The sequence below is a fragment of the Ranitomeya imitator genome, chromosome 5, assembly GCF_032444005.1.
Source record: "Ranitomeya imitator isolate aRanImi1 chromosome 5, aRanImi1.pri, whole genome shotgun sequence".
Classification (NCBI taxonomy): Eukaryota; Metazoa; Chordata; class Amphibia; order Anura; family Dendrobatidae; genus Ranitomeya; species Ranitomeya imitator.
In genome coordinates this window covers 451,333,474-451,356,843 of record NC_091286.1, presented here as the reverse complement: position 1 = coordinate 451,356,843, position 23,370 = coordinate 451,333,474, and the positions used below count along the sequence as shown (strand labels likewise).

General features: G+C 43.3%; 1 protein-coding gene across 1 annotated transcript in view; it reads right to left on the bottom strand.

Annotated features, from left to right (window-relative positions):
• The window catches only part of MCF2L2 (MCF.2 cell line derived transforming sequence-like 2), a 516,938-nt gene that overhangs the window by 437,679 nt on the left and 55,889 nt on the right, over positions 1–23,370 (bottom strand). The window contains exon 2 of the mRNA XM_069727236.1: positions 18,836–18,919. Coding sequence (XP_069583337.1) covers positions 18,836–18,919 — 84 coding nt within the window. The remainder of the gene's footprint in view (positions 1–18,835; positions 18,920–23,370) is intronic.

The window sequence follows — 23,370 nt, the reverse complement described above, 5'->3', positions numbered from 1 at the left end:
GATCAATATAGAGGTATCAGGAGGACTGATCAATATAGAAGTGTCAGGAGGACTGATCAATAAAGAGGTATCAGGAGGACTGATCAATATAGAAGTGTCAGGAGGACTGATCAATATAGAAGTGTCAGGAGGACTGATCAATATAGAAGTGTCAGGAGGACTGATCAATATAGAAGTGTCAGGAGGACTGATCAATATAGAGGTGTCAGGAGGACCGATCAATATAGAAGTGTCAGGAGGACTGATCAATATAGAAGTGTCAGGAGGACTGATCAATATAGAAGTGTCAGGAGGACTGATCAACATAGAAGTGTAAGGAGGACTGATCAATATAGAAGTGTCAGGAGGACTGATCAATATAGAGGTGTCAGGAGGACTGATCAACATAGAAGTGTCAGGAGGACTGATCAATATAGAAGTGTCAGGAGGACTGATCAATATAGAAGTGTCAGGAGGACTGATCAATATAGAAGTGTCAGGAGGACTGATCAATATAGAGGTGTCAGGAGGTCTGATCAATATAGAAGTGTCAGGAGGACTGATCAACACAGAAGTGTCAGGAGGACTGATCAATATAGAAGTGTCAGGAGGACTGATCAATACAGAAGTGTCAGGAGGACTGATCAGTACAGAAGTGTCAGGAGGACTGATCAATATAGAGGTGTCAGGAGGACTGATCAATATAGAAGTGTCAGGAGGACTGATCAATACAGAAGTGTCAGGAGGACTGATCAATACAGAAGTGTCAGGAGGACTGATCAATATAGAAGTGTCAGGAGGACTGATCAATATAGAAGTGTCAGGAGGACTGATCAATATAGAAGTGTCAGGAGGACTGATCAATACAGAAGTGTCAGGAGGACTGATCAATATAGAAGTGTCAGGAGGACTGATCAATATAGAAGTGTCAGGAGGACTGATCAATATAGAAGTGTCAGGAGGACTGATCAATATAGAAGTGTCAAGAGGACTGATCAATATAGAAGTGTCAGGAGGACTGATCAATATAGAAGTGTCAGGAGGACTGATCAATATAGAGGTGTCATGAGGACTGATCAACATAGAAGTGTCAGGAGGACTGATCAATACAGAAGTGTCAGGAGGACTGATCAATATAGAAGTGTCAGGAAGACTGATCAATATAGAAGTGTCAGGAGGACTGATCAATACAGAAGTGTCAGGAGGACTGATCAATATAGAAGTGTCAGGAGGACTGATCAATATAGAAGTGTCAGGAGGACTGATCAATATAGAAGTGTCAGGAGGACTGATCAACATAGAAGTGTCAGGAGGACTGATCAATACAGAGGTATCAGGAGGACTGATCAATACAGAAGTGTCAGGAGGACTGATCAATACAGAAGTGTCAGGAGGACTGATCAATACAGAAGTGTCAGGAGGACTGATCAATCCTCGACCAATCAGAGACGCGGGATTTCTACGTCCTTTATGACATCATCGTCGCTGTGCCCGTTGCTGATTGGTCGATGATCAATATAGAAGTGTCAAGAGGACTGATCAATATAGAAGTGTCAGGAGGACTGATCAATATAGAAGTGTCTGGAGGACTGATCAATATAGAGGTGTCATGAGGACTGATCAACATAGAAGTGTCAGGAGGACTGATCAATACAGAAGTGTCAGGAGGACTGATCAATATAGAAGTGTCAGGAAGACTGATCAATATAGAAGTGTCAGGAGGACTGATCAATACAGAAGTGTCAGGAGGACTGATCAATATAGAAGTGTCAGGAGGACTGATCAATATAGAAGTGTCAGGAGGACTGATCAATATAGAAGTGTCAGGAGGACTGATCAATATAGAGGTATCAGGAGGACTGATCAATACAGAGGTATCAGGAGGACTGATCAATACAGAAGTGTCAGGAGGACTGATCAATACAGAAGTGTCAGGAGGACTGATCAATACAGAAGTGTCAGGAGGACTGATCAATCCTCGACCAATCAGAGACGCGGGATTTCTACGTCCTTTAGAAGTGTCAGGAGGACTGATCAATACAGAAGTGTAAGGAGGACTGATCAATATAGAAGTGTCAGGAGGACTGATCAATATAGAAGTGTCAGGAGGACTGATCAATATAGAAGTGTCAGGAGGACTGATCAACATAGAAGTGTCAGGAGGACTGATCAATATAGAAGTGTCAGGAGGACTGATCAATATAGAGGTATCAGGAGGACTGATCAATACAGAGGTATCAGGAGGACTGATCAAGACAGAAGTGTCAGGAGGACTGATCAATACAGAAGTGTCAGGAGGACTGATCAATATAGAAGTGTCAGGAGGACTGATCAATATAGAAGTGTCAGGAGGACTGATCAACATAGAAGTGTCAGGAGGACTGATCAATATAGAAGTGTCAGGAGGACTGATCAATATAGAGGTATCAGGAGGACTGATCAATACAGAAGTGTCAGGAGGACTGATCAATACAGAAGTGTCAGGAGGACTGATCAATACAGAAGTGTCAGGAGGACTGATCAATATAGAGGTATCAGGAGGACTGATCAATACAGAGGTATCAGGAGGACTGATCAATACAGAAGTGTCAGGAGGACTGATCAATACAGAAGTGTCAGGAGGACTGATCAATACAGAAGTGTCAGGAGGACTGATCAATCCTCGACCAATCAGAGACGTGGAATTTCTACGTCCTTTAGAAGTGTCAGGAGGACTGATCAATACAGAAGTGTCAGGAGGACTGATCAATATAGAAGTGTCAGGAGGACTGATCAATATAGAAGTGTCAGGAGGACTGATCAATATAGAAGTGTCAGGAGGACTGATCAACATAGAAGTGTCAGGAGGACTGATCAATATAGAGGTATCAGGAGGACTGATCAATACAGAGGTATCAGGAGGACTGATCAATACAGAAGTGTCAGGAGGACTGATCAATACAGAAGTGTCAGGAGGACTGATCAATACAGAAGTGTCAGGAGGACTGATCAATCCTCGACCAATCAGAGACGCGGGATTTCTACGTCCTTTAGAAGTGTCAGGAGGACTGATCAATACAGAAGTGTCAGGAGGACTGATCAATATAGAAGTGTCAGGAGGACTGATCAATATAGAAGTGTCAGGAGGACTGATCAACATAGAAGTGTCAGGAGGACTGATCAATATAGAAGTGTCAGGAGGACTGATCAATATAGAGGTGTCAGGAGGACTGATCAATACAGAAGTGTCAGGAGGACTGATCAATATAGAAGTGTCAGGAGGACTGATCAATATAGAAGTGTCAGGAGGACTGATCAATATAGAAGTGTCAGGAGGACTGATCAATATAGAAGTGTCAAGAGGACTGATCAATATAGAAGTGTCAGGAGGACTGATCAATATAGAAGTGTCAGGAGGACTGATCAATATAGAGGTGTCATGAGGACTGATCAACATAGAAGTGTCAGGAGGTTATATATATACTAGATTGTGGCCCGATTCTAACGCATCGGGTATTCTAGAATATGCATGTCCCCGTAGTATATGGACAATGATGATTCCAGAATTCGCGGCAGATTGTGCCCGTCGCTGATTGGTCGAGGCAACCTTTATGACATCTTCGTCGCCATGGCAACCATTATGACATCTACGTCGATACTGTGCCCGTAGCTGAATCAGAAACGTGGGATTTCAATGTCCTTTATGACATCATCGTTGCTGTGCCCGTTGCTGATTGGTCGATGATCAATATAGAAGTGTCAAGAGGACTGATCAATATAGAAGTGTCAGGAGGACTGATCAATATAGAAGTGTCTGGAGGACTGATCAATATAGAGGTGTCATGAGGACTGATCAACATAGAAGTGTCAGGAGGACTGATCAATACAGAAGTGTCAGGAGGACTGATCAATATAGAAGTGTCAGGAAGACTGATCAATATAGAAGTGTCAGGAGGACTGATCAATACAGAAGTGTCAGGAGGACTGATCAATATAGAAGTGTCAGGAGGACTGATCAATATAAAAGTGTCAGGAGGACTGATCAATATAGAAGTGTCAGGAGGACTGATCAATATAGAGGTATCAGGAGGACTGATCAATACAGAGGTATCAGGAGGACTGATCAATACAGAAGTGTCAGGAGGACTGATCAATACAGAAGTGTCAGGAGGACTGATCAATACAGAAGTGTCAGGAGGACTGATCAATCCTCGACCAATCAGAGACGCGGGATTTCTACGTCTTTTAGAAGTGTCAGGAGGACTGATCAATACAGAAGTGTAAGGAGGTCTGATCAATATAGAAGTGTCAGGAGGACTGATCAATATAGAAGTGTCAGGAGGACTGATCAATATAGAAGTGTCAGGAGGACTGATCAACATAGAAGTGTCAGGAGGACTGATCAATATAGAAGTGTCAGGAGGACTGATCAATATAGAGGTATCAGGAGGACTGATCAATACAGATGTATCAGGAGGACTGATCAAGACAGAAGTGTCAGGAGGACTGATCAATACAGAAGTGTCAGGAGGACTGATCAATATAGAAGTGTCAGGAGGACTGATCAATATAGAAGTGTCAGGAGGACTGATCAACATAGAAGTGTCAGGAGGACTGATCAATATAGAAGTGTCAGGAGGACTGATCAATATAGAGGTATCAGGAGGACTGATCAATACAGAAGTGTCAGGAGGACTGATCAATACAGAAGTGTCAGGAGGACTGATCAATACAGAAGTGTCAGGAGGACTGATCAATATAGAGGTATGAGGAGGACTGATCAATACAGAGGTATCAGGAGGACTGATCAATACAGAAGTGTCAGGAGGACTGATCAATACAGAAGTGTCAGGAGGACTGATCAATACAGAAGTGTCAGGAGGACTGATCAATATAGAAGTGTCAGGAGGACTGATCAATATAGAGGTATCAGGAGGACTGATCAATACAGAAGTGTCAGGAGGACTGATCAATACAGAAGTGTCAGGAGGACTGATCAATACAGAAGTGTCAGGAGGACTGATCAATATAGAGGTATCAGGAGGACTGATCAATACAGAGGTATCAGGAGGACTGATCAATACAGAAGTGTCAGGAGGACTGATCAATACAGAAGTGTCAGGAGGACTGATCAATACAGAAGTGTCAGGAGGACTGATCAATCCTCGACCAATCAGAGACGTGGAATTTCTACGTCCTTTAGAAGTGTCAGGAGGACTGATCAATACAGAAGTGTCAGGAGGACTGATCAATATAGAAGTGTCAGGAGGACTGATCAATATAGAAGTGTCAGGAGGACTGATCAATATAGAAGTGTCAGGAGGACTGATCAACATAGAAGTGTCAGGAGGACTGATCAATATAGAGGTATCAGGAGGACTGATCAATACAGAGGTATCAGGAGGACTGATCAATACAGAAGTGTCAGGAGGACTGATCAATACAGAAGTGTCAGGAGGACTGATCAATACAGAAGTGTCAGGAGGACTGATCAATCCTCGACCAATCAGAGACGCGGGATTTCTACGTCCTTTAGAAGTGTCAGGAGGACTGATCAATACAGAAGTGTCAGGAGGACTGATCAATATAGAAGTGTCAGGAGGACTGATCAATATAGAAGTGTCAGGAGGACTGATCAACATAGAAGTGTCAGGAGGACTGATCAATATAGAAGTGTCAGGAGGACTGATCAATATAGAGGTGTCAGGAGGACTGATCAATACAGAAGTGTCAGGAGGACTGATCAATATAGAAGTGTCAGGAGGACTGATCAATATAGAAGTGTCAGGAGGACTGATCAATATAGAAGTGTCAGGAGGACTGATCAATATAGAAGTGTCAAGAGGACTGATCAATATAGAAGTGTCAGGAGGACTGATCAATATAGAAGTGTCAGGAGGACTGATCAATATAGAGGTGTCATGAGGACTGATCAACATAGAAGTGTCAGGAGGTTATATATATACTAGATTGTGGCCCGATTCTAACGCATCGGGTATTCTAGAATATGCATGTCCCCGTAGTATATGGACAATGATGATTCCAGAATTCGCGGCAGATTGTGCCCGTCGCTGATTGGTCGAGGCAACCTTTATGACATCTTCGTCGCCATGGCAACCATTATGACATCTACGTCGATACTGTGCCCGTAGCTGAATCAGAAACGTGGGATTTCAATGTCCTTTATGACATCATCGTTGCTGTGCCCGTTGCTGATTGGTCGATGATCAATATAGAAGTGTCAAGAGGACTGATCAATATAGAAGTGTCAGGAGGACTGATCAATATAGAAGTGTCTGGAGGACTGATCAATATAGAGGTGTCATGAGGACTGATCAACATAGAAGTGTCAGGAGGACTGATCAATACAGAAGTGTCAGGAGGACTGATCAATATAGAAGTGTCAGGAAGACTGATCAATATAGAAGTGTCAGGAGGACTGATCAATACAGAAGTGTCAGGAGGACTGATCAATATAGAAGTGTCAGGAGGACTGATCAATATAAAAGTGTCAGGAGGACTGATCAATATAGAAGTGTCAGGAGGACTGATCAATATAGAGGTATCAGGAGGACTGATCAATACAGAGGTATCAGGAGGACTGATCAATACAGAAGTGTCAGGAGGACTGATCAATACAGAAGTGTCAGGAGGACTGATCAATACAGAAGTGTCAGGAGGACTGATCAATCCTCGACCAATCAGAGACGCGGGATTTCTACGTCTTTTAGAAGTGTCAGGAGGACTGATCAATACAGAAGTGTAAGGAGGACTGATCAATATAGAAGTGTCAGGAGGACTGATCAATATAGAAGTGTCAGGAGGACTGATCAATATAGAAGTGTCAGGAGGACTGATCAACATAGAAGTGTCAGGAGGACTGATCAATATAGAAGTGTCAGGAGGACTGATCAATATAGAGGTATCAGGAGGACTGATCAATACAGAGGTATCAGGAGGACTGATCAAGACAGAAGTGTCAGGAGGACTGATCAATACAGAAGTGTCAGGAGGACTGATCAATATAGAAGTGTCAGGAGGACTGATCAATATAGAAGTGTCAGGAGGACTGATCAACATAGAAGTGTCAGGAGGACTGATCAATATAGAAGTGTCAGGAGGACTGATCAATATAGAGGTATCAGGAGGACTGATCAATACAGAAGTGTCAGGAGGACTGATCAATACAGAAGTGTCAGGAGGACTGATCAATACAGAAGTGTCAGGAGGACTGATCAATATAGAGGTATGAGGAGGACTGATCAATACAGAGGTATCAGGAGGACTGATCAATACAGAAGTGTCAGGAGGACTGATCAATACAGAAGTGTCAGGAGGACTGATCAATACAGAAGTGTCAGGAGGACTGATCAATCCTCGACCAATCAGAGACGCGGGATTTCTACGTCCTTTAGAAGTGTCAGGAGGACTGATCAATACAGAAGTGTCAGGAGGACTGATCAATATAGAAGTGTCAGGAGGACTGATCAATATAGAAGTGTCAGGAGGACTGATCAATATAGAAGTGTCAGGAGGACTGATCAACATAGAAGTGTCAGGAGGACTGATCAATATAGAGGTATCAGGAGGACTGATCAATACAGAGGTATCAGGAGGACTGATCAATACAGAAGTGTCAGGAGGACTGATCAATACAGAAGTGTCAGGAGGACTGATCAATATAGAGGTATCAGGAGGACTGATCAATACAGAGGTATCAGGAGGACTGATCAATACAGAAGTGTCAGGAGGACTGATCAATACAGAAGTGTCAGGAGGACTGATCAATACAGAAGTGTCAGGAGGACTGATCAATCCTCGACCAATCAGAGACGCGGGATTTCTACGTCCTTTAGAAGTGTCAGGAGGACTGATCAATACAGAAGTGTCAGGAGGACTGATCAATATAGAAGTGTCAGGAGGACTGATCAATATAGAAGTGTCAGGAGGACTGATCAATATAGAAGTGTCAGGAGGACTGATCAACATAGAAGTGTCAGGAGGACTGATCAATATAGAGGTATCAGGAGGACTGATCAATACAGAGGTATCAGGAGGACTGATCAATACAGAAGTGTCAGGAGGACTGATCAATACAGAAGTGTCAGGAGGACTCATCAATACAGAAGTGTCAGGAGGACTGATCAATCCTCGACCAATCAGAGACGCGGGATTTCTACGTCCTTTAGAAGTGTCAGGAGGACTGATCAATACAGAAGTGTCAGGAGGACTGATCAATATAGAAGTGTCAGGAGGACTGATCAATATAGAAGTGTCAGGAGGACTGATCAATATAGAAGTGTCAGGAGGACTGATCAACATAGAAGTGTCAGGAGGACTGATCAATATAGAGGTATCAGGAGGACTGATCAATACAGAGGTATCAGGAGGACTGATCAATACAGAAGTGTCAGGAGGACTGATCAATACAGAAGTGTCAGGAGGACTCATCAATACAGAAGTGTCAGGAGGACTGATCAATCCTCGACCAATCAGAGACGCGGGATTTCTACGTCCTTTAGAAGTGTCAGGAGGACTGATCAATACAGAAGTGTCAGGAGGACTGATCAATATAGAAGTGTCAGGAGGACTGATCAATATAGAAGTGTCAGGAGGACTGATCAACATAGAAGTGTCAGGAGGACTGATCAATATAGAAGTGTCAGGAGGACTGATCAATATAGAGGTGTCAGGAGGACTGATCAATACAGAAGTGTCAGGAGGACTGATCAATATAGAAGTGTCAAGAGGACTGATCAATATAGAAGTGTCAGGAGGACTGATCAATATAGAAGTGTCAGGAGGACTGATCAATATAGAGGTGTCATGAGGACTGATCAACATAGAAGTGTCAGGAGGTTATATATATACTAGATTGTGGCCCGATTCTAACGCATCGGGTATTCTAGAATATGCATGTCCCCGTAGTATATGGACAATGATGATTCCAGAATTCGCGGCAGATTGTGCCCGTCGCTGATTGGTCGAGGCAACCTTTATGACATCTTCGTCGCCATGGCAACCATTATGACATCTACGTCGATACTGTGCCCGTAGCTGAATCAGAAACGTGGGATTTCAATGTCCTTTATGACATCATCGTTGCTGTGCCCGTTGCTGATTGGTCGAGGCCTGGCGGCCTCGACCAATCAGACGCGGTATTTCTACGTTCTTTATGACATCATCGTCGCTGTGCCCGTTGCTGATTGGTCGAGGCCTGGCGGCCTCGACCAATCAGAGACGCGGGATTTCTACGTTGATGCTGTGCCGGTCTCAATCAGAGAGCCGGGATTTCCAGGACAAACAGACAGACAGACAGACAGACAGACGGAAAAACCCTTAGGCAATTATATATATAGATATACACATACACACTGCTCAACAGAATAAGGGGAATACTAAAATCCCACATCCTAGATATCACTGAATGAAGTATTCCAGTTTTAAATCTTTATTTTTATTCATTACATAGTGGAATGTGTTGACAACAATAAAACCTAAAAATTATAAACGTACATAATAATAATAATAATAATCTTTATTTTTATATAGCGCTAACATATTCCGCAGCGCTTTACAGTTTGCACATATTATCATCACTGTCCCCTGTGGGGCTCACAATCTAAATTCCCTATCAGTATGTCTTTGGAATGTGGGAGGAAACCGGAGTGCCCGGAGGAAACCCACGCAAACACGGAGAGAACATACAAACTCTTTGCAGATGTTGTCCTGAGTGGGATTAGAACCCAGGACTCCAGCGCTGCGAGGCTGCTGTGCTAACCACTGCGCCACCGTGCTGCCCTCTACATCACAACTAACATCCCATGGAGGTCTGGAGTTGGAATGATGCTCAAAGTCAAAGTGGAAAATGAAGTTCCAGGCTGATCCAACTTCAGTGGAAATGTCTCAAGACAAGGAAATGATGCTCAGTAGTGTGTATGACATCCCTACAACACCTGGGCATGCTCCTGATGAGGCGACGGATGGTCTTCTGAGGGATCTCCTCTCAGACCTGGACTAAAGCATCCGCCAACTCCTTGACAGTCTGTGGTGCAATGTGACGTTGGTGGATGGTGCGAGACATGATGTCCCAGATGTGTTCAATCGGATTCAGGTCTGGGGAACGTGCGCGTCAGTCCATAGATTCAATGCCTTCATCTTGCAGAAACTGCTGACATACTCCAGCCACATGAGGTCTGGCATTGTCCTGCATTAGGAGGAACCCAGGTCCAACCGCACCAGCATATGGTCTCACAAGGGGTCTGAGGATCTCATCTCAGTACCTAATTGCAGCACATGGAGGGCTGTGCGGAAATGCCACCCCACACCATTACTGACCCACTGCCAAACCGTTCATGCTGAAGGATGTTGCAGGCAGCAGATCGCTCTCCACGGCGCCTTCAGACTCTGTCACATGTGCTCAGTGTGAACCTGCTTTCATCTGTGAAGAGCACAGGGCGCCAGTGGCGAATTTACCAATCCTGGTCTTCTGTGGCAAATGCCGAGCGTCCTGCACGTTGTTGGGCTGTGAGCACAACCCCCATCTGTGGAAGTCAGGCACTCCGACCATCCTCATGGACATGTACATTTGTGGCCTGCTGGAGGTAATTTTGCAGAGCTCTGGCAGTCCTCCAGTGGTCCTGCTGCTGGATTGTTGCCCTCCTACGGCCACCTCCACATCTGCTGGTGCACTGACCTGTCTCCTGGTAGTGCCTCCAGCCTCTGGACACTACGCTGACAGACACAGCAAACCTTCTTGCCACAGCTCGCATTGATGTGCCATCCTGGATGAGCTGCAGTACTTGAGCAACTTGTGTGGGTTGTGGAATCCATCTCATGCTACCACAAATGTGAAAGCACAACCAACATTCAAAAGTGATCAAAACATCAGCCAGAAAGCAATGGTACTGAGATGTGGTCTGTGGTCCCCACCTGCAGAACCACTCCTTTATTGAGTGTGTCTTGATAATTGCCAATAATTTCCATCTGTTGTCTATTCCATTTGCACAACAGCACGTGAAATTGATTGTCAAACAGTGTTGCTTCCTAAGTGGACAGTTTGATTTCACAGAAGCTTGATTTACTTGGAGTTATATATTCTGTTTAAGTGTTCCCTTTATTTTTTTGAGCAGTGTATATATACATATATATATATGATATATATATCTACTATATAATTGTATAAAAGGGGTACTTCCGTCTGTCCTTCTGTCTGTCTGTCATGGATATTCATTGGTCGTGGCCTCTGTCTATCATGGAAATCCAAGTCGCTGATTGGTCGCCGCAAAACAGCCACGACCAATCAGCGACGGGCACAGTCCGGAAGAAAATGGCCGCTCCTTACTCCCCGCAGTCAGTGGCCGGCACCCGCTCCATACTCCCCGCTCCCCGCAGTGTCCCCGGCGCTCCGCTATATACTCCCCGCAGTGTCCCCGACACTCCGCTATATACTCCCTGCAGTGTCCCCGGCGCTCGGCTCCATACTCCCCGCAGTCAGTGTCCCCAGGGCCCGCTCCATACTCCCCTTCGGTCACCGATAACAAAGGGTTAATGCCGGCGGTAGCGGACCGCGTAATGCCACGGGTAACGCACTCCGTTACTGCCGCTATTAACCCTGTGTGTCCCCAACCTTTTACTATTGATGCTGTCTATGCGGCATCAATAGTAAAAAAAAAAGTAATGTTAAAAATAGTAAAAAAACAAAAAACCTGCTATACTCACCCTCCGTTGTCCGATGAGGAGCTCGCGCCTGCCGCCATCTTCCTTTCCCAGCGATGCTTTGCGAAATTACCCAGAAGACCTAGCGGTCTCGCGAGACCGCTAAGTCATCTGGGTAATTTCGCAAGGCATCCTGGGAACGCAAGATGGCGGCAGCCGTGCGCCCATCGGCACAGCGCCGTTGGATCCCAAGAGGCGCAGAGACAGGACGCGGAGGAGCAGCGACCAGAATGGTGAGTATGTTAGAACTACAAAGGGCCCTCGGATCGTTAGGTGAGTATGTTTATTTTTTATTTTTTAACCTGTAACATACGTGGCTGGGTAATATACTATGTCACTGGGCAATATACTACGTGGCTCTGTGCTGTATACTACAAGGCTGGGCAATATAGTACGTAGCTGGGCAATATATTACATGGCTCTGTGCTGTATATTACGTGGCTGGGCAATATACTACGTGGCTCTGTGCTGTATACTACGTCACTGGGCAATATACTACGTGGCTCTGTGCTGTATACTACGTAACTGGGCAATATACTACGTCACTGGGCAATATACTGCGTCGCTGTGCAATATACTACGTGGCTCTGTGCTGTATACTACGTCGCTGTACAATATACTACGTGGCTCTGTGCTGTATACTACGTAACTGGGCAATATACTACGTCACTGAGCAATATACTACGTGGCTGGACAATATACTACGTTGCTGGGCAATATACTACGTGGCTGGGCTATATACTACGTGGCTGGGCAATATACTATGTGGCTGGGCAATATACTATGTGGCTCTGTGCTGTATACTACGTGGCTGGACAATATACTACGTGTCTGGGCAATATACTATGTGTCTGGGCAATATACTACGTGTCTGGGCAATACACTACGTGGCTGGGCAATACACTATGTGGGCTGTGCAATATACTACGTGGCCATGCATATTCTAGAATACCCGATGCGTTAGAATCAGGCCACCATCTAGTATATATATATATATATATATATATATATATATATATATACACACACACACACACACACACACACACACACACACACACACACACACACACACACACACACACACAGTGGGGAAAATAAATATTTGATATCCTGCCAATTTTGCAATTTTTCCCACCTACAAAGAATAGTGAGGTCTGTAATATTTATTGTAGGTACACTTCAACTGTGAAAGACCGAATCTAAAAATAAAACCCAGAAGATCACATTGTTTGATTTTTAAATATTAAATCTGGATTTTATTCCATGAAATTAATGTTTGGTTGCCTACCAACCAACAAGAATTCTGTCTCTCACAGACCTGTTAGTTTTTCTTTAAGAAGCCCTCCTACCCTGCACTCATTACCTGTATTAATTGCACCTGTTTGAACTCATCGCCTGTATATAAGAAACCTGTCCACATATTCAATCAATCACACTGCAACCTCTCCACCATGGCTAAGAACAAAGAGCTGTCTAAGGACACCAGGTACAAAATGGTACACCTGCACAAGGCTGGGATGGGCTACAGGACAATAGGCAAGCTGCAGCTTGGTGAGAAAGCAACAACTGTTGGCACAATTATTAGAAAATGGAAGAAACACAAGATGACTGTCAATCTCCCTCCATGCAAAATCTCGCCTTGTGGGGTAAGGATGATTCTGAGAAAGGTCAAGAATCAGCCCAGAACTACACGGGATGACCTGGTCAAAGGCCTAAAGAAAGCTGTGACCACTTTCTTAAACATTACTGTTAGTAACACATTAAGCTGTCATGGATTAACATCCTGCAAAGCCAGCAAGGTCTTCCTGCTCATACCAGCACATGTTCATGCACGTTTGAAGTTCATCAATGACCACCTGGATGATCCAGAGGAGGCAAGGGAGAAGGTCATATGGTCAGATGAGACCAAAATAGAACTTTTCGGTATCAACTCCACTTAACATATGTGGAGGAAGAAGGATGAGTACAACCCCAAGATCACCATCCCAACCGTGAAGTATGGTGGGGAAACATCATAATTTGGTGGTGCTTTTCTACAAAAGGGGACAAGACAACTGCACTGTATTGGAGGATGGATGGAGTTATGTATCTTGAGATTTTGGCCAACAACATCCTTCCCTCAGTAAGTGCATTGAAAAAGAGTCGTGGCTGGGTCTTCCAGCATGACAATGACCCAAAATACTCATCTAAGGCAACTAAGGAGTGGCTCCGTAATAAGCATTTGAAGGTCCTGGAGTGGCTTAGCCAGTCTCTAGACCTGAACCCAATAGAAAATCTTAGGAGGGAGCGGAAACTCAATGTTGCCCAGCGACAGCCCTGAAACCTGTAAGATCTGGAGAAGATCTGTACAGAGCAACAGACCAAAATCCCTGCTGCAGTGTGTGCAAACTTGGTCAAGAACTACAGGAAATGTCTTGACCTCTGTAACTATAAACAAAGGTTTCTGTACCAAATGTTAAAGGGAACCTGTCACCCCATTTTTTCAGATTGAGATAAAAATGCTGTTAAATAGGGCCTGCGCTGTGCGTTACAATAGTGTATGTAGTGTACCCTGATTCCCCACCTATGCTGCGAAATACATTACCAAAGTCGCCGTTTTCGCCTGTCAATCAGGCTGGTCAGGTCAGGTGGGCGTGGTGACATCGCTGTTTCTTCCCCAGCTTTCCGTTGGTGGCGTAGTGGTGTGCGCATGTCCAAGTGCCAAATCCACTGTGCGCAGGTGAAGAAAAAGCATGCGATCTGCGCTATTACCCTTGTCATCGGTGGGGGCGGCCATCTTCCTGAGGCCGCGCGTGTGCAGATGGAGTGCTCTGCTGCATGGGGCTTCAGGAAAATGGCCGTGAGATGCCGCACGTGCGCAGATGGAGATCGCGGTGGCCATTTTCCCAAAGCCGAGTTTGCATCTCAACTTCCGGAAAATGGCCGCCGCGATCTCCATCTGTGCACGCGCGGCATCCCGCGGCCATTTTCCTGAAGCCCCGTGCAGCAGAGCACTCCATCTGCACACGCGCGGTCTCAGGAAGATGGCCGCCCCCACCGATGACAAGGGTAATAGCGCAGATCGCGCGCTTTTTCTTCACCAGCGCGCAGTGGATTCGGCACTTGGACATGCGCACACCACTACGCCACCAACGGAAAGCTGGGGAAGAAACAGCGATGTCACCACGCCCACCTGACCTGACCAGCCTGATTGACAGGCGAAAACGGCGACTTTGGTAATGTATTTCGCAGCATAGGTGGGGAATCAGGGTACACTACATACACTATAGTAACGCACAGCGCAGGCCCTATTTAACAGTATTTATAGCTCAATCTGAAAAAACGGGGTGACAGGTTCCCTTTAAGTTCTGTTGTTCTATCGTATCAAATATTTATTTAATCCAATAAAATGCTAAATAATTATGTAAAAAAAACATACAATGTGATTTTGTGGATTTTTAAAAAAAATTCTGTCTATCACAGTTAAGGTGTACCTACAATAAAAATTACAGACCTCGCCATTCTTTGTAGGGGGGAACACTTGCAAAATCAGTGATGTATCACATACTTATTTCCCCCACTGTATATGAAAATCTCTGACACATTGACGGGTTGGTCTGCAAGGAGATGTGAGAAGACTTGTGCAGAGGAATTCCTGCAGTAATCCTTAATTTATTTATAAAAGTCTCCTGCATGCTCTCTGCTATAATCGTGTGGCCTCACACCCTGTTATGTGCATGAAAATCTGCATTATGATCCAACAGTAGAGCAGAGTGAGGATGAGCTCTCCAACATGGAGCCGTCTGAGAAAGACAGAGCGACGGATGTTGCTTCACGTCTGGAGCAAGCTAGAGTGGCTCGTGAGGGACCAGAGGAACAGCCAGGAGACTAGGGAGCACATGCTCGAGAGGATGATTCTAAGATGGCAACTTTTTCCTCCAGCACCATCCTGCTTCTCCTAAAAATTCTTCAGAGTAGAGCGAAGGTGTGCAGCTGGACACTCATCTGAGATATGTGGAGGGTGAGTCTTTACCTGTAGAACCAACTACACGTGATGCATTTGCAGCAGTTTCCCCCTGTAATTCCACTAGGCCTCCATGAATATACATATGGGCAGTCTCAAAAAGGACACGTCCCTCATAAAACGAGACTTAAAAAGTGAATGAGAGAATTAAAGAGGTTGAAGGCGGAGTGAGTACACTTGAAGACCAGATTCCTATCATCCCAGAAAGTAGCTAACTGGAATGTACAGAATGTTAATATGCTCTTAAAGAAGATGGATGATCTGGAAAACAGACTCAGAAGGAATAATATACAACTGGGCGGGGTTCCAGAAAAGGAGGAGGAAAGAGATGACGTTGGCCTTTTTTGAAGATTGTCTCATACAGTGTTTTGGAAAGAACCCTCTTTCGCCTCTGTTTGCCAGAGAGGGCCCACAGGGTTCCCCAGAGCCCATTAACTCCTGGGGCACAACCTCACTCTGTGCTGATTAAACTGCTGCATTTTAAGGATCGTGACACTATCTTACACAATCTGATTATTGAGGAAAGGAAAATAACCTTTTTCCAGATTTCTCTGTGGAGGTTCAAAAATAGAGAGCACACTTTATGGATATAAAGAAAACGCTTGCGTGTTTTAGACGTCGCCTATACAATGCTGTATCCTACTTCGCAGTGTAGGAACTGCTTTTGTCCATATATTAGGATCCTCCAGAGAAGCTCTTCTGTGGATGGAGTTCAAGAAAGCGCGGTTAGGACATGATGAGCGGTGATCCATGATATGTCCCATGTAGAGAGAAGTGGTTATGGCTGAGAGCCTATGATTTTCTGATCATATTAGCTTAAATGATACCTGGATTGAGTAAAATCCATTGTTTAATCTTTAGTTTCAGTTTTGAGTTAATGAGATTCTCGTGCTCCGGGGCGGCCTGTTGGGGGGGTCTTCATGTGGTGCTCTGCTTATGTATTCATACTGATGGCACCATTTTGCTAGAGGAAAAAAAAAATTGTCTCCACCAAGATGGAGCTGGCGGCGTCTGCGCAGTAGCATCCATCGGATCGTCAATAGATGCTACTGCGCAGGGGCGGCCATCGCCATTTTGAGAAAGATTTTTTTTTCAGAATCAATGTATATGATTAAATAAAACAATTTAATGAAAATTATACATGCAAGCATGCTGCAGCGCAGACACCGCCACCAGCGCCTACCTGCTGAAGGTGATTTTTTGCTGAAGGTGGTGCCATTTTCTTGAAGCGTGTCACAAGATCAATGTGTGCAACAGGGACTCCGCTCCTGCCTTGCACCGCCGGGACCTCCCTCCTCCTAGCCCAGGGCCTGGAGCATCACTCCCACTTCTGGTGTAAAATGACACAAATGTGACCCTGCTCCTACCTCCCTTCTGTGACCCCGCTCCACCGCCACTACATACGGACTGTGAGATGCACCTGTGAGTCCTTACATGCCTGATCCTGATAGCAAGATAAAAAATATCTTTTTCCTATTTTTCTCCTCTAAACTTGGGGTGCATCTTGTGGTCCGGAGCATTTAATAGTCCGAAAAATACGGTAATTATAGATAATACAGATCTATTCACTACATTATTTGTCTTCGATTATGATATGTCTCAAAATGTAAATGTTGTTGTATGGAATGTGAGAGGTATGGAGGATGCGAATAAGAGATATGTGTTCTTCTCACTACTCCAACAATTCTAGCCCGCTATAATATGCCTCTCTGAGACACATTTGATAAAAGATAAGATTCAAATCCTTAGTTGCCCATGAGTGAGATTTTCCTACCATTCAGTTTACTAAACTCACGCCCGTGGGGTGAGTATATTAGTACCCCGCACCATATCTTTTACTTTTATGAAATCATCCATAGATGCGGATGGGAGAAATGTATGTCTTGTGTGCTCCATCTTTAGTATAACTATAATTCTGGTTGCACTTTATATTCCTCCCCCCCATTTTGGCGAAATACTTAAAAAGATCTTTTGCTTCTTCCCACCTGCTCCCTGGCACTGTTCTCATTATTGGTGATTTTAACAATGAATCAGTTTCTCCTACCTCAATGGCATCAATTCTAAGTGAGATGGAATATAACGATGTATGGTGACAGTAAGAAACCCTAAAGCTAAGACATATTCTTGTTATTCCTCATCTCACCATACGTTGTCTAGGATAGACCTAGCTGTTGGATCTGAATCTATGGTACCTGTAATCGCTGGTGTAGAATATTTGATATGAAGTGTTTCTGATCTTTCAAATATTAGAGTTCAGATAAATCTGGGAGAGGCAATTGACCAACTGGGGTGGCTTGGCAGAGTGTTCTAAATTATCTACAGGAGTATTTTGATATCAATACAGATTCTACTTCCATGGACATATTGTGGGAGACAATAAAGGCATTTATTAGCAAATTTCAAACTAAATCTAAAATAGTAACAAACAAGCTTCAGGAAGAAGTAAATCATTCAGAACACCTATTTCTTAGCGATCCATCCAAAAGTAAAAAGACTAAACTGGGAAGAGGCCTAGAAATTATATACAGATCATAAAAGACTCTTTGTTAAGCAGAAATATTTTGAGGTGGGAGAGAGCACTGGACATCCCTTAGCTACAATTATTAGGGCTCAAGATGGTTCCCCCTACATTTCAACAATAATTAATGAAAAGAGGTAAACTCCCACAGAAAACAAAGAAATACTAAAGGTTTTTCATGACTATTACTCTACATCAGTGTTCCCCAACTCCGGTCCTCAAGAGCCACCAACAGGTCATGTTTTCAGGATTTCCTTAGTATTGCACAGGTGATTGAATGCTTGCCTGGCCAGGTGATGCAATTATCCCCTGTGCAATACTAAAGAAATCCTCAAAACATGACCTGTTGGTGGCTCTTGAGGACCAGAGTTGGAGAACACTGGGCTACATTATACTCTCCTAGATCACCCAAAAAATTACTCCGAAATGGGGGAATTTCTGTCTAAAGTCAAACTGCCTAAGCCAAGGGTGGGGAACCTCAGATCCATAGGCCGTTTACAGCCCTCAATGACCTTTTATCGATGAACCTAGGATCCAAAATACTGATGACACGCTACCATTTTTTGCATACGTGCAGATTCTCAGACATTTGAATTAGGCCTTACATACATTTGACAGAACAATGTAGAACTTACCCGGCAAGGTAGCAAACTGTCTGTGCAGTTGTTCCATAATATCGACAGCGAGCAGTGGCCTGATCTCTTGCTGCATAATTTCATCTGTAGAAAATGAAAAATACTGATTAAGTCAGATCATTGACAAAACATGCGATACGAAAAAGAAAGCAACAGCTCAGATGTTTCCATGTGATTTCTAGCTGAAAACAACCTTCTTCCTAAAAAATCTGTACTGAGTGTCTCAACTTTCCATCCCCTCCGTAGTTATTCAGCGCGAAAAAGACATAACCCCATAGAGACATAGCGCAGTCATTATTCATGCATAGCTGACAATTAGGTCCATTCCTTGTTCCACGCTGAGAACTGAGGCTTGCTAACCTCAGCGCACAGCCTGTGACCAGCCTTTGCCCCTGAGCACTCTATGAAAACCAGGCTTGAGTCGGTGCTGAATGGCTTTGCTGTGTGGTAGACAGCCGCCAGGACCAAGCTCCTTCATCAGGCTGCACTACTTACACTGGGATCTCTTTGTTACACACTGTGCTCACTGAACTTTCAGAACTTTATTCTTTCATGCTTGTGTTATAGTGAAAAATTCTGAAATGGAATAAGGAATTAACTTATGCTAAAAATAAAGGATAAAGTCATTTAACTCGAAGGCTTGATGGAGGTCACATCTCGATATGTATAGACGAGGAGAAATCCACCTCAAATTCCCCAACAGTACACAAAGTAAGTGAATGTTCAGATGATGATTGTGTCACGTGGAAACAAGAAAATGATGCTGGATTAGCTGAATAGGGAGAAAATTAGGTGGATTTTCCCTTACACCACTGACTGCTTCTCTTGTTCCTATTTCCTCTTCTAAACCACTTTGTTAAATTAAAGAACTGGATCACAACATGTCCAAGGCTGAATCATAGTGAAACTGCAGACACACGTACACTGTCTACTACTGACGAGAAGCTTAAAATAAAGTACAGTAAGGTAGGATATTGGATGGGTTCTGGAACTGGACCAAAAAGGATAATACAAGAATAAGTCATTCTGGGAACCGCAATATTGATTTTTGTATTCTCATTCTACAGCAAATATGAATAATTGAAGCAGGTTCCCTGTTGTGGTGTATGGGTATATCACATTTGGCTTACTTTGCAATGTATTTCTTGATAGAAAAAAATATCTCTTGACAGATCATTACTATTGTACTCATGTAGTCAGACTCATTGATCAGCATCATTCCCTGCCTAGCACCACTCCCATGAAAGTGATTAACATTCATTCAGTGCCGCTATGCCACTGTTAGATCGGTTTCACACATCCATGTTTTGCTACCTGTACTCGAACGGCAATGCACAGACTAGTTGGGGGGGACCCAAACCCAAAATGCTTCTACATCATGTTTGAGTCCTTACTCAGACCATGGAACTCAAATGTGTAAATTTGGCCTTATCAACAGTGTAGAACAGAAATCAATGAAGCTATAAATGTTTATTAGATGCAGGGCCCACCAATAAGACCACCCCTCCCACTGACATTGGTGAAAAACGAGGCCCCATTCTTGAGATAGATCCAGATCACTCTAGTGGAACCTGTAACTACTATACATTTATGTACGAGTTGGTAATACCCTTTTAAGCCAAGATTTTAATTTTCATAGTAGTATGCTAAAATGTAAATTAATAGTTTTCAGGGGTTATTATTAGTGATGAGCGAGTATATTCATTACTCGAGATTTCCCGAGCATGCTCGGGATATCTCAAGTAACAAGTATACTTTCTCATCACTAGTTATTATAGCACAATATGTAGTGTAAAGAAAACACTAAATCCAAGATGTAACTCCTATAAAGCTATAAAATGATAAAGAGACATGGTGGTAATTCTGCAAAAATAGTGACAACATAGAATTTTCAGCAAACGTTGTGTGCAATTCATGGTCATGCAATGACGTAGGTAAACTGCCGTTTTTATTCACAAAACGACTTTTATAGTCAGTTTGAAAGCACTGATTTCTACTAGAACAACATAACAGTGCAGTTTTCAGGGGTATCAATCCATAAATGCCATACACCTTAGAACACTTGCTTGGCTGACTGATATCTCTCCCAACTTCCGATATACATGGACATTTAGCTCAGTTGAGCGTTTATGTGTTTTCGGTGGGGAGAAGGTGAAAAATCCACTGTAGACACCCATCTTGGTGTCTGATCTACAGGTAGAACAAAATGATCATGCATTTATAATTCAAGTTTCCAGATTCTGACCTACCGTACATCATCATCATCAGTGGAAAGTTGAGACCCTATACACCAGGGGTGTCAAACTGCATTCCTCAAGGGCCGCAAACAGGTCATGTTTTCTGGATTTCCTTGTACTGCGCAGGTGATAATTTAATCACCTACACACATCATGATTACAGCACCTTGTGCAATGCTAAGGAAATCTTGAAAACATGCATGGTTTGCAGCCCGCGAGGAATGCAGTTTGACACCCCTGCTATACACATTACATGATGGTTTAGACTGCCAAAATCAGTGGACTTTAATCTGAGCCAATAAAAATTGCTAGTATTAAAAAAAGACATACTGTTTTATAAATAACACCGGTCAACATTAGCTGGATAATCTAAAATACAATGTATGAAGGGCATGAAATACGGTTACAAATCCCTTTGTACTGTACAGTATATATATTCTGTGTCATCAAATATACAATAAAGTCAATGGTCACAGGCCTTTGCAGAAATACCAATAAACAGCCATATAGAACATAGATCAAGATGTAAATGCTCAAGAAAACATCAATCATGAAGTAGTGTCTAAAGCGACAATAAAGAGTATGAGACAGCATGTGTACGTACATTTCCTTGCGGCATATTCAAGATTAAGGCACCTTCCAAGGAAATAATGATATGATGCCATCTCTCCTTCTGTTATTCGAACCAAGGTGAAAAGCTTTACATTTTTTGGCATCTGTTGGCCACATCTTGAACACCAGTATGACATGGGCAGAGGAGGAAGGAGCTGTGATCCATAGCCTGCACGGCACACAGTCTTATTCCCAAGCCAGCCACTTATCTCTCTTAAGACTTCAGGAGGATATATTCTTAGGAGACAACTCACTGGTGAAGCAGGTTAATACCTTCACAGCTTAATGGCTGTCGTGCTTCCCTTATGATGCTAGTGATCGTCCTCATTAAAGAACACGCTTTGCAGGAATCGGCTGAATAATGAGCAATGATTGTAAATATTGTGCCTAGTATCAAGTGATAAAGATGTAGAGACGCTGAATTCTAAATCATACAACTTAAATATCTGTAATGTCTGAGCCAAAAGCATAACTACCATAGACCCCATAAATGAGATCTATAAACAAGGAGTGTTCCAGCTCACCTGGCTCCAGCTTAAAACTATTACACTCAAAACAGTTGTAACATTGAAAAAAAACAGGTATTAGGATGAGGTACAGACAGCAAACATATATTTCATGTGCCCCCTTTGTCAACACCTTTGTGCAAAATGTGCATCTGTACCTGTAGGTAAGTATCCGCTAAGGCACCTCAACCCACGCTCTTCAGCCTGATAGTTATACACTGACAGTCCTGGGCCCAGAAGAAGCCCCAGGGGGGTCCAGTATTAACATCTGTCTGGAAATACATATGCCAGGACATTACACTATAATTAAAATAAAAAATGGCCTCTAATGGGACAAAAAAAATACAGCATAATTTAATAGACTTTCAATTCTAACCACATTAACTGACATCACTGTTCTAGCAATGACCCGAAAAGCCATCCTTTAAGGATTAAAAGAAAATAAAAAAACACTTTTAAACATTCGATTATGATTAAAAAATGTACACTATTTATTTTACTCGCTATATATATATATATATATATATTCCATAGTGCCTTACAAACATCATGATCACTGGGCTCACAATCTTTTCCTAAAAGTTCAACTTTTCCCACAGCTTTAATAGATTACAATGTAGTGGGACACTCACAAGTGTAGCCACCTTTCCATTGCAGTGTATGGATAGTGTTGCAGCCAGAATCCAGATACTGGGTCACTGGACCCCCGAGAGGTGAAAGTACCAGAGTCGGAATCTACAAATATCAGGCATATATGACATATCCTATGGACAGACAGGAACACCCCTTTAAGCCAAAGGTGATTTGCATAGATTAGTGATTATTTATCACTGGATTTATATTACATGATTTAATCTACATCATTTCTGTGTGACCTGTACCTGACTGTGCGATGGAGACACCAGACACACAGAGCAGGTGCACACTGCTGTATAAATAGTTTGGATCAAGGCAAATCCTCGGCCGCTTTATCTCGGCATCGCCAGGGGATTATCACTGAGGGAAATGGTATTGCACTATGATGGGAGTCACGTGGATGAATACAGGAGGTGAATGGGAAGTAAGGCTTTTCACTATACTTTTACCAAGTGCAGTTTGCAGGTTTACACACTTTCATAATTAATGTATGAATTAATAAGATCTTATGGTCAATTATATAGATAAATAAAGGCCTTGCATG